This window comes from Venturia canescens, chromosome 6, assembly GCF_019457755.1.
Source record: "Venturia canescens isolate UGA chromosome 6, ASM1945775v1, whole genome shotgun sequence".
Classification (NCBI taxonomy): Eukaryota; Metazoa; Arthropoda; class Insecta; order Hymenoptera; family Ichneumonidae; genus Venturia; species Venturia canescens.
The window spans coordinates 6887160-6902324 of NC_057426.1; the positions used below are offsets into that span (position 1 = coordinate 6887160).

General features: G+C 40.3%; 1 protein-coding gene across 12 annotated transcripts in view; it reads left to right on the forward strand.

Annotated features, from left to right (window-relative positions):
- The window catches only part of SLO2 (slowpoke 2), a 175404-nt gene that overhangs the window by 19867 nt on the left and 140372 nt on the right, over positions 1–15165 (forward strand). For 5 of the 12 annotated variants that reach the window (XM_043422164.1, XM_043422162.1, XM_043422159.1 and 2 more), the window contains exon 1: positions 1717–5212. The exons of 2 other annotated variants lie outside the window; for them this stretch is intronic. In XM_043422164.1, coding sequence (XP_043278099.1) covers positions 4932–5212 — 281 coding nt within the window. In that variant the 5' untranslated portion in view covers positions 1717–4931. Of the gene's footprint in view, positions 1–1715; positions 5213–15165 lie in introns of those variants that run through there. 5 more of the 12 variants (XM_043422158.1, XM_043422169.1, XM_043422160.1 and 2 more) reach the window with 2 other exon arrangements.

Sequence of the window (15165 nt, forward strand, 5' to 3'; positions counted from 1 at the left end):
TTTGTATTCTTCGTACACGAAGAAAACGGATTTATTTTGTCTAGTGAGGAATATACTATTTTTCACGAATTTTCAAAATATTTAGCCACCGATTACAACAGCATATAGTATTTTTTGAATTTTCCAATTTTTCTTCCCTTCAATTCTAAACAGCTTTGTGTGAATAGCAAAAAGTGGTGCATCTGACAACTATATTTCGTTTTGTTTTCGAGTGTTATTCATCTCGTCAGACTAGCACTCACTGATAAGTGGAAATGTATTGTAAATCACAAATTTTTATTGTCAGCGTAGTAATTCTATGATAAATACACGAATATACACCGAATACGTGTGACATTTTACCATACACATAGTTTTTTTTCAGGATTGCCCGAGCATACTTGACAATATAAACATTCGAAGTGACTGAAAACATTTTTTACTGTACTTATAGAGAAAAATACTCTTGAGTCTTTTGAATAAAAGGTATGGATATTGGTCCTTTTACTATGGTGGATAAAACAATTTTTATTACTGCTCGAGATTATTACTAATCGAGATACTGTATTCCTAGTACCTTCCTCTGGAATTTTCGGCCTCGTTTTCCTCGTGTAATTCAAGAACTTCTGGCAAAAGATCAGTTCCGGGAAGTAGAAGATTTTATAAAAAACAATTCTCATTCGCTCCTGTAAGAATACGCTGTTTCCGTGACGAATAAAATCTCCAAGTAAAAACTCCGTTGTAGGGAAGCAACTTGGCATTTGTTGCCTGCAGGTACATTCGATAGGACGCACAGCATCGAGTTTCCCCTGCAGCGACCACGTGGCGCCCGGGAAATTCATTTGAGCTTTCCGCGCTTTCCTTATACGCTAGGAAAATGCGCAATCGCGGCAAGCGTTGCTTCCACCCCTTGCAAAACACTGTGTCCGTTCTGGACCAAATCGATGCTGATATTTCGTGCACCTATTCATGCAATGCGGTTCAGTATTGTCATGCTTTTTCGGAGTACACAGTGAGAATATAAGATCATGGGATATTTCTAGTTGAAAAAATACATTTAAGAAATCATGCTTTCTGCCGACTGACAGTGCCTTTCAACCATTCAAAATAAATGATTGTGAAAAGTGTGCATCTCTCCAACTTTCCCCTCTCTCGTATATGCCACTATCTCCTCTTTTTCTCACTCTCCCAGAAGATCTTATTTCACACGGATGGTTGTTGGTCCATTTAGCACTTTGATGGACGGAGGGGTGCCAAGGGATGAGAGAAAAGGAGCAGGGGTGAACGAGGAGCTTTTGCGGTGTACACCCAGAGTGGCGCAGTCGCCTTGGAAACGTTGCGAGTCCACGTGCATGTGTGTGCGGGGAGCTTATCCAAAAGGGAATAGATTTGCAAACGAGTGCTCGTGCCATCAGTGGTGCAGATTTCGAGGCAGCGAAAATACGGACTTCGAATGACAGAAGCCCTGCTAAAGGGCAACAGACCACTCACGCAAACAATGTGAACATTCTCGAAGAAATGTTGTAGGAAAAACTTGATGCGATGCGACGACGATAACGAAAGAGAGAGTTTGGGGGGGACTAAGGAAGAGGGAGAGGGGGAAAAGTGAATATAAAGAGAAAGAGGGTTAGTGAAAGATCGGGCAAAGGTGCGCCAGAAGGGGAGGGATCGAAGGAGGGAGTGTTTGAGCTCGGTGTAGTGTCTGTTAGTTTTCACTAGAGGAAATACCGCGGCTACGATACACTGCAGTGAAAGGGGTACGTTGCTGCAACTGCGAGGACCTCTGAGGATCCTCGAAAAAGAAATTCTCTGTTTTCCAGAACGTCCGTTCGAATACCTTAATGTGCGTTTTATGTGTGAAGTTTCGTGTACGATTCTGGTGCTTTCTGACTCGGTGTTTTTTTTACTTTCGTTGACAAGGACACCTGGGAAGGCAACTGATGAGAAAACTTTGAGTTGACAGTTTCCTTCATTGGAGGGAGGAAGTTGCATGAGATTTCGAGCTTTTTCCAATGGGACCAGGTCGGGAACGAGGAAACTTGAATACAGAAACGATCAGTACGAGGGGAAGGATGAGAAAAAAAATGTCGTGCAACGATTTCTTACGAAGATAAATTGCTCGATTAACCATGCTCAAGGCTTTCGGTTTCCTAGTGTCCCAAGTCCTTTGATGTTCATTTTTCGGTGAGAAAATTCGATTCTACGCTTTAAAACTACCGAGTTCTTGGTCAGATAAAAAAGAAACGAGTGCAACGGAAACGGCCAAAAGATCAGAGGAGTGCTGGCTATTTCTTCTGCCTTAAAAGCTCGAAGAGTGCTCCCCGTTCTGAATTTTAAAAGATGAAAGAAAACCTCGAAATATATTCGAACGAGCAACGTTTTTCCAAACATCGCTCACTCATCGTTGAAAAGAAATTTGTTTTTTCTTCATTTCCCAGCAGTTGTCGAAGCGCATGGAGCTGAAGTTCACGGTATTCCATATTTTTTGGGTATCCCTGGAAAATATTGAAGTTCTATAGAGAACATTTACCACCACTGCTGATCTCGCGTGTTCCTCGACCTTGGACGAGGGTGCGCCACATCTGGTTCTGCTGTGCGCTCTTTCTCCGCTACTACCCGCGTCGTCACCCTCACTCAACGTATCTGCGTACTCTATACGACGTGCGGATGTGTGTGTCGATCTCGAGCATTTTCGCGGAAAAGCTCGTACCTCCAAAGTCGATAGTAATTTCATTGTAACGCTCGTGGTGAACGCTGCGTTGTGTCATCAGGAAAATTGTGTTTATAAAAAAGTGTGCGTTTTAATTTCACAGTGTCTTGAAAGATTGACGACCTGTCGATTGCAGCTTCGTTACGAGCTCGTGGCTCCTGGAGGCTCGAGTATTGTTCTCCAATTGATTATGAACTTTCGATCAACGCTCTGTTTAGTTGGAAAAAAATGTTTTCAACGTAGTAAGTGCCCTGGCTGAGACAGACCACGAGGAACATTTGTTATCGTCGTCCTTTATTCTGACTAAAAAACTGTTCGAGCTGCCTGAATCGTGGAATCTATAAAACTGAGCAATAACAGTGAAAAAAGTGTGAAAAGAAAATGCTCCGGGAGTAGGTCAGCTTCGATGATTCGAAAATTTGTATGAGAAAATGTTGCGCCACGATTGGTCCTCATGCTATCACGATTTCCGAGGTGATCCATCCCACGTGAAAATAAAAAGCAATAAGGACGGTAAAAGCTGCTATTAACTCTGCGATAAGAGACAGCCGGCGCTCGTTACAAGTGTCATTGCGATGATTTAAGGGCCGGGATTGTACGCTGGTAGAGGAATCAATAGAAGATTGTTTTGAATCATTGTTCCCCTCAGCAGAACAGGTTGGCAATAGCGTTCAGTGCCAAGTAATTACCGGAGTAGAGAAGCAGAGGAAAAAAGTAATTGATGCAATCGTCGCTGAAGACGAGCCAATTCTTAGCCGTGTTGCTTCGCCCGTTAATCTGCTCCGGTACTCAAACCCTCGAAGGTAACATTTGAGAAGAAACCGTAGACCCACTGACCTTGACTACCTCATGACCATAAGAAACCTCGCGAAGTTTGGTCTTCGTGCGAAAACTCCGCAAAAACAATGATAATAAAAATTCTGTTGAAAAATTGTTGAGAATTTAATATTGTTGACGAACTTTAACTGTTGAGAAACTTTAGCTTGTTGACAAATGAGGTATTATTGAAAAGCTTGATCTCGTACATACGTAAAATAATAAATCGTTGCAAATCTGTTAACCCTGTTAATGTTTGAAGGAAAATATATTAAGCGAAAAGTTATTTACGTTCATTGTTCGACGTTAAGGAGATTCGCGTATGGAATTTTGAACTATGAAATTCATAATGGTTCGCTGAGCTACAAGGAGACGATAAAAGAGGCCAGTTTCGTGATAAATAATAAGCTGCATCGGACTGCGATCTCGAGGCGATAGCTCGTCACACGAAGCTGAAGAAAAATAAAACGAGAATGCTCATTGCACTTAAAAATAATTGTGCGGACGAGTGAGAGAAGGGGTAAAAGCAAATTTCCATTAAGAATCGAGGGAGGCTCGTAAAGTGCACTTTGTTGGACAGGGAAAAGCAACAGAGCTCAGTTCGACGGAGCATGAGAAGGAGAAATTGCGGAGAGGATCACGCGCGCGATCATGAACGAAGCGTGTGTAACCACGCCACTGAGTGATAATGGCCGAGTCCGTGAGCTCTGCGTTGATGTACGACCGTCCTGAAATATTCATCACTCGGCGACCTCGTACGGATATCGTTACGAAGGGTGAACAGCAAGACTGAGAAAAAGAGAGGAGAAAGGCAGAGAGAGAGAGAGAGAGAGAGAGACAACGCGGCGGGGTGTAGTCGAAGGTATTGAAGAAAAAGCGTCACAGAGAAGATAGCAGGTTTGCGTGCACATGTTCAGCGTTTGTCGATCAAGCGCAGCCAGCGAGCGCGAGGTGTACGGCTTCGAACAAGAGTAGCCTTTGCTTTTCGCGCTCTATTTCATCTCTGAAAACCGACAAAGTGCGATCAGCATGAGAGATAGCGAGCGATATATATAAAAATAGAAGAATATCGTCGAGAGTAAAAGAGACAGGAAGGCGCGAAAGAACGCGAGGGAGAGAGAGAGAGACCGATAGGAAGATCAAAGAAGAGCTGTCCGGGAGCATCGAATTCTCAAAATATCCTGCTCCCATTATCATAAAAGAGGAGGAACGGTGATGGATAAAAAGGACACCTGTCACGAGAGCCCTCACTCCATTGCGTTAATAAAAAGCTCCATTTAAGCTGGATTCAAGAGTGAAATGTTTATCCGGCAGGAAGGAAGAAAGCACCAATGACTCAACCTGCCGAATATTCGCTTTGTTTCATCATCGCAAGCCTCGGGATCCTTTACGAGGCTCGAACGCCTCGGCCGAGCCTCTCCTGGACATGGGAGCCCGTGGCTGGGAGTACGAGGCCCTGCCGGATCTTAATACACCCGCTGCCTTAACACCCTCTTCGACACCGCCGAACAATAATTCTCAGAATCCTCCCACAAATCAACAACAGAAATTACATTCCGCCCCGAGGGTTTGCTTCGAAGCGGACAATCTGGCTTCAACGAGACGGAGAAGCAGCGCCAGGCTTCCGGCATCCTCCATCAGGCGTCGTAGCCGTAGTATGAGCGCCTGGAGTGACCTCTCCAGATGTTCCTTCAGACTTGATGAAAGGTACCATTTTTTGTCATTACGATAATTAGTTGAGGGCTTAACCTTCAGCAGAAAGGCTGTTAAGGTGGATCGCTGTTGCCGACGAAACTGCTGAAATAAATCGATGCGTGGGCGGTTCGGCGGACTTTAAATCTATTAGATCTTGACAGAAAACCTCTTGCCACACAAAAAATATCTTCCGACACTCATACCATGGTCCAGTGCCTCATAAACAAATTTTAATAACCCAAAAAAGTTTACGGACATTGAAAAAAAAGAAATATTCATACCCTCGCGGTCCAGGATAGTAAAAAATCGATTTAATTATTACCGATTGCCTGCATACTAGTGCTCGGAAACACTCGAAATCGTTCGCCTACGGTTAAACGTGGGACATTGAGTAATGGAGATGATTATAATGGGGTCATTACTTGTGATTAAACGCTACGTTATCAGTTCACCATAAATATAGAAACAGAGAGGCCGTGAGGTGCGTCAAGATACTACGGTGAACGAAAATTCTAGGTTATTCGTAAAAATCCCGAAAATTCTGGAATTTGGAGAACTTTTTTTCCAAAAATAAGGGAATTTTTTGTCGGACAATGGGCGGACGATCTTTTGTGCACTTTGTTGTGCATTTGGTAGCCGCATGTATTCTATGTGGACTCTCTATTGTTTTACTGTTTTGTATATCACACGTTCATTGTTCATTTAACAAAAAGCTCTTTTTAGGTTCATTATGAACCGTTGCCACGTCTCTCAATAAGAGTATTTGGAGTTCGTATATAATCTTTGTTGGCATATCGTGGCTACAACTTGAACTAATCCCATTTTATCGACCCCTATCTGCGGCTCAGTCGAAATATAAAGCAAGGACAATACCTCTCGGTGGCTGATGATACACCCAAAGTTTGAGATTTGAAATCCTCGAGAATATCAGCGAACGATTATCCTACTCAACTTTCATACACCGGAAGACAATGAAATTTTAAGGGTCAGACAATCCAAGTTGCCCTGGGAAATTTCTCGTACACGAAAATTCACCGAAATACCTTAATTCCACTTAGTAACGCGTTTTTTAAGGGGTTTATTAAAAGGGATGCGAGAAATATGAGTCCCTTACGTTTGTAGATTAAAATACAGATTGTCACAATGGTGTGTGTGTGTAGAACGATTTTGTAAGTGAATTTCTAAAGTGTTTTCGTTGGATGTTTATCCTTAATAAAACGCCTGATCGATGATACACAAAGAGGATTCCTATGTCTTGAGGAAAACAACGAAGTTAACATAGCAATTTAAGGCATTTTTCCATTTCATATGACTCAGCGTAATAGCAATATTCTTGTCTATGATTCTTGTTGCTAAAAAGTGGCAATTTTTCAATAAAATTAAAAATTATTTATATAATATAAAATAAATATAAAATAAAGATATAATATAAAAAAAAATTTTAAATTAAAAATTAAAAAAATAAAAATTATTCAATAAAAAAAAGTATTAGAAAGTCAAAAAGTCGATTGTTTTCGGGAACGTTTTTGGAATAGAAGGAAATAACTCACCATAGCGAACTTTGTATAGTTTCAGGGATATGTCAAAAGTACGAAAAAGTCTTTTTCATGTGAGAAATACTTGTTTGTGCATGGTCGCCAAGTCTGATTGTCGAAGATTCTCAGCTGCGTACAATGTGGAGATCGTAATTATTGTCTGCAACAAAAATTCCAAATTCTTTTTCCATTTTCATATACTTTTCTTCCATATATGAACCTATAAACCCGAAAAAATTGTGAAATTTTATATTTACAGTTGAAGTGATATTCTTCTCCTTTAAAAGCGTTTTTTTCTTCAAATTCTCTTAACGTATAGAATTTCGCAACATAGACCATATACAAATTAGTATTTATCACAATAAAGCAATGTTTTTTTACTTTTTAAATATCCCTGAAACTATACCGAAAAGTTCGCTATGCTGAGTTATTTCCGTCTATCAAAAAACATTCCCGAAAACAATCGAAGTTTTTGACTCCTTAAAGCCGGATCCCCATTAACGTACGGGAAAATAATTGTGTCATGGCTAATTTTGGAGCAGGCATCTGTAGAAAGGGACTGGCAAAAGCATAATTGGGTGCAACGTTAACTCCAGATCTGCTCTATCCACGTGTTACTTTAGCATGGTTGACAAGAGCCAGATCAGGAAACTGCATCGTTATGCGGGTGTGTCATTGAGGTTCCCCGAGGGAATAAAGCAAACCCTCTGCTCAAGCTCTTCGTACGTTTTTCTGACTCCAAGCGACTCGAATCTTGAGATGCGGTGCTCTGTACGGATGGTGGTTAGTTGGCAAACAGTATTTCGGTTGCGTAGCACACTCGGCTTTCTAGCTGGCATCCCATTTTCATTTGACCCACTCTTTGAAAGCGTTCAATAGAACGCGAAAGTACTTTTTAAGTACGGTGACGCGTTTGAGTATGAAAGCCAAGTGAGACTGTAAGCAGAGACTCGATGAACGGGATCAATATTGTTGGAGCTTAATTGTGAGTTAGTCGAGTGGGAAACTCCTTTAATTACGATATTAATTTTTTTCAGTAAATGAGAAAGGATTTTTCACGGAAGAGTAGACAACATTCGAGGCTCGCGATGTGGCACAAATAAAAGACCAGATTATCGGGTTTGCGGCTCTAGCTTATTTTAGCTCAAAACCCTAAATTGAATACTTTGCAGCGAAAAACCAAACTGGTGTGGTACACGTGCGGATGGTGATCGTAGTTCATCTCCGGAAAACGAGGCTCATGCTAAAGGTTTTGAAGCTATAAATATCCGAAAATAATCCCAAGTATGTCATATTTGCTGGAGGTTACCACAAAATAAAAAGTTCATTCGGGTTTTGTTTATTTTAATTTTATTCACAAGCAATCAACGCAGCAAAATTAAATTCTTTTTCACAAATCAGTTGATATGTATTAAGGTAAAAATGAAAACGGAAAATAATTGCGATCGAAAAGCCCGTTGATTAAAATGTCACAACAAAATCCAACGAACAAAAAGCACTTTATTCGAAGTCTCACAAAATTGGGATGATTTTTATACTTTTTAACTTTTGTGTCCTCCTTGCAAGCCTGCGTCTATTTTACGGGCAACTCGCCTCACAATTCACGTCGTGCTTGGTCCGAATCGACACGACGACTCCTTTATCGAACATCTGCTACGGCACTCAAGTTCATGAGCAGAGCCAAACTATCGAAAATTTGTGCAACAACAGCTTGTCTTTGGGGCACTTTACCGGAGAAGCAAACTTTGCTGTCAAACGCCTGCTACATTTTTGGGGCTAAATTCTCATGAAAATCCCTTCAATATTTATCCTTGAATTCCTAGGGCAGTTATTTATTGATAAGTATAAGGAATTTTATCACAATTTGAATCTCGATTAGACGCTTCTATGTCAGAAATCAGTCGACGATACAAATGAACTCTAGTCAGTTACAAACTCACAGATTATTCTCCCTCCTCAGTTTCCGTTTCCCCTCTGAGCCTGTGCTTTTTCTAATCCACTCCAGTGTGGCTTATATTTAAGCAGGGAGTGCAGCTATTTGAATAGTCCGAGGATGTTTGAACTTCATTAATAGTTTCAAAGATTACTTCGAGTTAACACATAAATTCAAAAACTTTACCTCTTGTCTCGAACGTGCATGGAAATATAAATGAGTACAGATTCAGAGACAGATTTGAATTGGAACAATTGTCGGCAATATCTGAATGCTGCATTTCTTACTCCTTCAATTCAATTCCTTATTTTCGATTGCTGAAAGCCACTAATGTTGACGAAAAAATGAAATAAGTTTCCATAAAAATAAAAAACTAACGTTCAAGGGTAATAACAACGAAATTTTGGTTTGAAAATCTACCACTGCAAAACGAAATCATCGTTGAATGAAATTTAGTTCGCGATTGGTTACCCCGGTAGAGAAATTTTACACAGAAAACTCAAATCGCTTGCCAAAATGAGGTCCTTAATGGTAGTATGCAAATGTTACGTCTTCTCGACAACGCTCGTTTTTTACAACGTTTTTTTTCTTTCTTTTTTCATTGACGATATTATAAATTACAATCTGTTTCGTGGAGAACGTTCAATAATTGTGCTGTGCGATTAAATTTGTCGATTTTATTTTACGATTTAGGATGGACGACCCACTGGAATTCCATCTGGCGATGATACAAGAAACTTGCTATCGAATAATCTTCAATAGTAGATGTCGATCTCACAAAATGTGTCCCCGTTCGAATACTCTAGCACTTGTATAACAGGTGGAGAACAAAAGTGTACGAGTAGAAACAGCATCGCGTGATTAGACAGAGCCTGCCGATGTCTGGAAACAATATAACAGCTTCGTTGCTTGTACATGCGAGAAAGTAAAGCCCCGATTATTGTCTGACATCTGAGGCCGGACTTTCCGCTTTCTCTTCCCTTGGCCGCTATCTCTATTCCTCTTTACTGCCTTCGTGGTAAAGATCAAGGACAAATCCCCTGGTGTGTCTATGTTGCGGTACTGGGGCGTAAGGCACATAATAACGTCGACTATCTGACCTTCCCCTATATTGTCGAGCATTTCCGTCGTTATTTCCCGCGTCAGATTCACCCCTGGCCGGAGGCTTTTCTACCGAAATTTGTAATCTTTTCTTTTGCCAGTGAAAATTCCCTCCAGCTTTTTCTAGTTCTTCTCATCTTTTCTGGTGCAATTTAAAAACCTCTGAATCCTCTCATTTGCCACGAACTTTTTTCGCGAGCACACACGAGTCCGAGGTGAGAAAAACTCCTCGGAGGAAATCACAGTGGACTATTTCATCCTCGGTTATTCCAGACGTGTACGAATCCTGGTGTCCGTTCAGTCGTGCGGTGAAAATAAATGGGACAAAATCCACAGCAGGATTACATAATACGCCGACAAATGTATCTAAGCAAATATGTTCATATTTGCGTCCGTGTACGTTCTCTATGCTGGATAATCCGAGTGTATATTTTGGCACGGAAACCCTCGAAATTTAGGTATCCGATTTTCTCGATCTGTAAAGCAAAACACACGTTTATGAAGGAACGTAAACTCTGAAATCCGTCCTTAAGGACATTTCTCTTCTTGGGTACACTGGCAAAACGATTTGACGTGTCGACGTTCGATAACTCACAAATATATATGTGCCTTGATGGAAACTCCATTTAATTGCGCGTCGATGAACTATCGTGCCGTTTCCGCGGTTTCGTGTATGTATAAATATTCAACAGATAAGTCGCAACGCACCAAATCAATTCTGACAGTAATTTAGTATATTTTTGACGTTTTTATTTTTTTTTTTTTATTTTTTTGGAATTTTTAATCATCGGATAAAAACAGAGAGGGAAAGAGGAAAAGAATTCGGTTTAGCCTCAGGCTTTTTTGAGAGAAATTTATTTCGTTGTCTAGCCACCGGTATATGGGGAAATGTGATTTCCCTGCCGGCTATTTATTGGATCGATATAACGATGTCATCGTATCTTTGTAGACGTGAACTGTATCTGTGCACAAAGTGAACGTGCCTGTGTTGGGATACCTTTTTCCAGGGTTTCTAAATAATTGAACATTTTTTCTTCGTGCATTTGTTCGAAATTTTGTTCGAGAAATTTGCTCTCTTCGAAACATTCGCTTGGCTTTGCTTAATGAGATTTTTGCTCGAGTGAGAATGACTGGTCGGTGGTATTTCCAATGTGATTTCCATTAAAGACGAGAGATAAGTGAGAAAAACATGTTCATCAACTGTCGTTGAGGATAAACGCTGTTCTGAATATTTTTCAAACTATATTTTATCCTGCAGTATTTTTGTTACGAAAATTCAAACAAACTCTCAACTGGATATTGTTTGCTTCCATTTTTCTTATCGTTTCTCCTTCTCATGAAATTTCCTGGTGGATTTTCAATTTGAAGTTCCAAGAGTTTGTTACGCAAACAATTTTCGTGAGACTGAAAAATTTTTGTTCTTTTCACCGCGAGGCTTATAACATAAACAAGTGCTCGACAGCCAGCCCCTTTGGGAGTACTTTGGAAATTTCCTGTACCCATCGATCGCAGGAGTGGTAAAACTTCTGAATCAATATTGCAACGGTGATGTATTTACTCTACTGATTGGAACTTATGTTGTTTTCAATATCTTCCGTGTCGAGTCACGTGGCTTTGTATTACTGTAGCCTTCAACGTCGAGGTATTCCTCTGCTCGATAATACAATGGAACATCCAAAGCACATTTTTAAACATTAATCATGAAGCTTATAAAATAAAACGAAAAAACATCCATAAAACTTTGATTAGACGTCGAGTTCTCTTTCCACATTTAGCAGTTGTATTTCATACGTACTTTTGTCCTCGCCAAAGATTCTTCAATGTTTGACATTCTTTTATTCTTTTTTTCTTCAAAAAGAACTCCGGCCTCGACTCTGGCAACCACGTCAATCTCGCTGATCTTTCATCGTAACTCTAATACTTTATTTATACGCTTCCAGATTCTATTTCACCCACCACTTTCGTCAGTGTTACATTTTGCAAGTTTCAATCGACCTGAAAAAGTGAAATTACTAGGGAAGTGCCCCAAAGTTTTGAAATTGTTTGGTACGTTATTGGCTTCGTGGAAATCCTTTAAAAAATATGTGCATTACAGCCAGGATGCTCCGATACCAACGACAATAAACTGAGTCAATGGGTCTGTGCTCTGAAGAGAATGAAGCAGAATATCCAACGTGGGTAGCAAAAGGCAGGATAAAAATATGCTAGAAAAACTTGATGGGGGTGAAAAAACGAGTGACGCTCCAGGAAGATTTTTTTTCTGCTAGTCCAACCAGAAGTAGACCCTCGGGAAAATAAATTTTTCCTCATTTTTTAAATGATATGTCGTATCACAGACCGTACTTGTTCACCGAAAGAATGATAAGAGCGTTTTCATTGTCTTGTCATTACTTTGCTCGAGGGTTGGCAAGAATGTATATGCATGTAGACTGCACGATGAAATGGCTTTTCTGTTATTATCGGGAATTCACTGTCTTCCATTCTCCGTTATCTCTGCCTCCATTTTTCTTCATTCCTGCAATTTCTTTGCAGTATATAATCTCAGCTGCCACACGAAATAAACGTTTGTGCGATCTGAAATGAGATCTCTGAAAGTCTCGCTGGGGCGGCTTGTGTATTTTTTTAACTTTCTCGTTTGTCTGTTTCAGGTAAGTGGCCATCGCTCCTATTCCACCAGAGCCGGCGTTTCCGTCTTCCATTCGCGTGTTAAAACAAGCACACTCGTGACAGAACGTTGAGAGCTTGCAAAGTCATCCCGTGTTACTCAATACAGAAAGATACCAAGTTATTCGACTTTGTATGTGGCTTGGATCCTTCTTGAATTGAGATGCATTATAACTTCGTAATTTCTTATTTCACGTCACAAATATTGAGACACTGGAAGTTCTCCATCTCGGTTACCCATGAAACACGAGTAAGTATAATCACGTTAACGTTCCTCACCGTCTCGTTCGTCTCTGCTCACGGATATGATGCAATAGAATACCATTATTGAGTTAGGATACTCTCTCGTCAGTGTGATGGGAGATGAAATGATAGGGGATCCATCTCGAGTCCATTTCTCGAATATCGACAGGCGCCATTACGAGCAATTTGCAATTGGCCCATGGCCACCCGTCTACGATTCGGTGATTCGTTTTTATTTTTCATGACGATCTTTTCCACTCGAGTTGAATGGTATATTTTGTTTATACAGGTAGAAAGTTTTATTGTCCTTTGTAATTGTGAAATGGAATTTAGATTTTATTTCAGGCTCTTTAGAAGTCACTGAACACCGTGGATTGTTCGTTTATACCTTTATTTATCGAACTTCGTTATTACTTGTTGCTTTGTTATTTCCATGTACATAAAGGACATGATCGAAAAATTTGCAGAAAGTCTTGGAGAGACCCTGAACGACAAATTCGAAGATAAGGTAGGAACTAAAAAAATCCAGTCGAAAAAACTGAACGAGGATCCTGAAACTTCATACTTCATAGAATTCTCGGAAACACTTCCGAGTTTCGCGAGACTTATTTTTTGCTGACAATTTGAAAATTTTGCTTCGTATCCATGCCCATTAACAGGCGAATGGCAAGCGAGGAAGGGAGCTTCCATTGTGCCCTTGGCGAGGAGCCCTCGTTCGTTGCTGTCGTCAACGCTCAAGTATCTAAGGATTACACTCCACGTTGGCTGACACGACTCGATTTTAATCCCTTCGCTGCGATTTCCCTTGTCCCTTCACGTCGAAAAACAAATGTTTACGTAGTTTTGTTTGTTATCGACTGAAAAATCGTGACGAACGGAAATTCACTGTACCGACAACACGGATTATCTCTTTTTTCTCCTTCACTTTCTCTCAATATAAACGCTGTTCGACTGAAAACACTTTTCACGTGTGCAAATATTTGCCGAAACGTGTGTCCTCGACAGACAATTTCCCAATAAACATTATATAGATTCTCCGCACACCAAGCTCCTACGCCTTTCTCATCTTGATCGTTGATCAGAGTTTCCTTTCGTGTAAACGAGTAAAAATCAGTCAATCTCTATTTTATGCAGTTTCCCTTGGCCCCGTGCAAATTCCATAAAATGGATGGCTGTGACAAAAACTCTGTGGGGTTCCCCAGGCGCAAGGGAATTACTAAAAAAGCGGAGTTAGAATAATGGGATGGACTCGTAACAGCGCCCTGGAGTGTACACAGCGATAATAAAAATACAATAAAATGTGCGTTTCTCTGCAGAGAAAGAATATGATTATACCTGGCCTGAAGAATTTCTGGGTGAATTACGACATAAAATTCCTCACCGTTCATGATACGACGCCATTCAAGGTTCCTCACAACAGTATCCTCCATTCAATTGTTGTCCTAGATAAATGTAACGTTTCCAAATACCAAGCAATGATTATATAGTCGACAAACTTTCTAAAGAGTCGTTATTTCTGGTAACGTACATTAATATTCTACCTTAAGAACCACTACACAATGTTGTCTCAACGAAGATCGTTGCGAAGGGATGAGTTGTCGAAGACGATTATTTAAGGGATTAAGGCCAAGAAGAGAACTCCGACTGGATACTTTTACAACGAGTTAACAATTAGTTTACTCAAGAAGTTTTTCTAGGTTCTATTGCCTCGAGACCAATCGTTACAAATTCTTGACAAAGGCTGGCAATTTTCGGTTATTTCATAGATTTGTAGTCGGTAATTTTATAAATTGGGGCTTTTCCCTCTCTTGCGAATATAGCCTAATTTTTACTCGCTCCTTCGGGAGCGTCGATATTTCGCCATCGATGTATTTACGCTGATTGCGCTATTTTATAGTTGCTTTATTTTATGAGTGCGATCCACGGGCACAAAAATAAGTAGAAACGATAATTCGCCCATCTTTTCAGAAAATCCGATTAATTTTGCAATCTCATAAGTGCCTCCATGCTCACGAGTATCGTGTACAGTAAGCTCACATACAAACAGCAGATTCAACAATATTTTTGTTAGATCGACAAATCATAGAGAACGATTCCTTAAGTGGACGATAATTAAGTTGATTCGAACTCTTACTCAATTGTTCAAGTAAATATTTCTCGAAGCGACAAAAACGTGGCTAAGTCAACAATAGTTTAGCCGGACCAACGAGTTTCGTCGGTGCGTAGTGCACACGCGTGGACACCCTGTACATCAGATACGCCAAAGAGAGCAATAACGATTTTGCTTTAGTTCTCAAACTGCAGTACAAGTGGAATTCAAGTGTGTACTCGAAGCCAACAAAATGTAGAATCGCGAGGAGAAAGATAATGGGGAGGGATATCGAAGAACGTTGTATTTCGTCAATATGACGTGAATGAAGTTTTGTGAATGTTGATTGAGTGGTGAATTTCATGTACTTTTTGCGCGCACGTGTATTAATCGGAAGCTT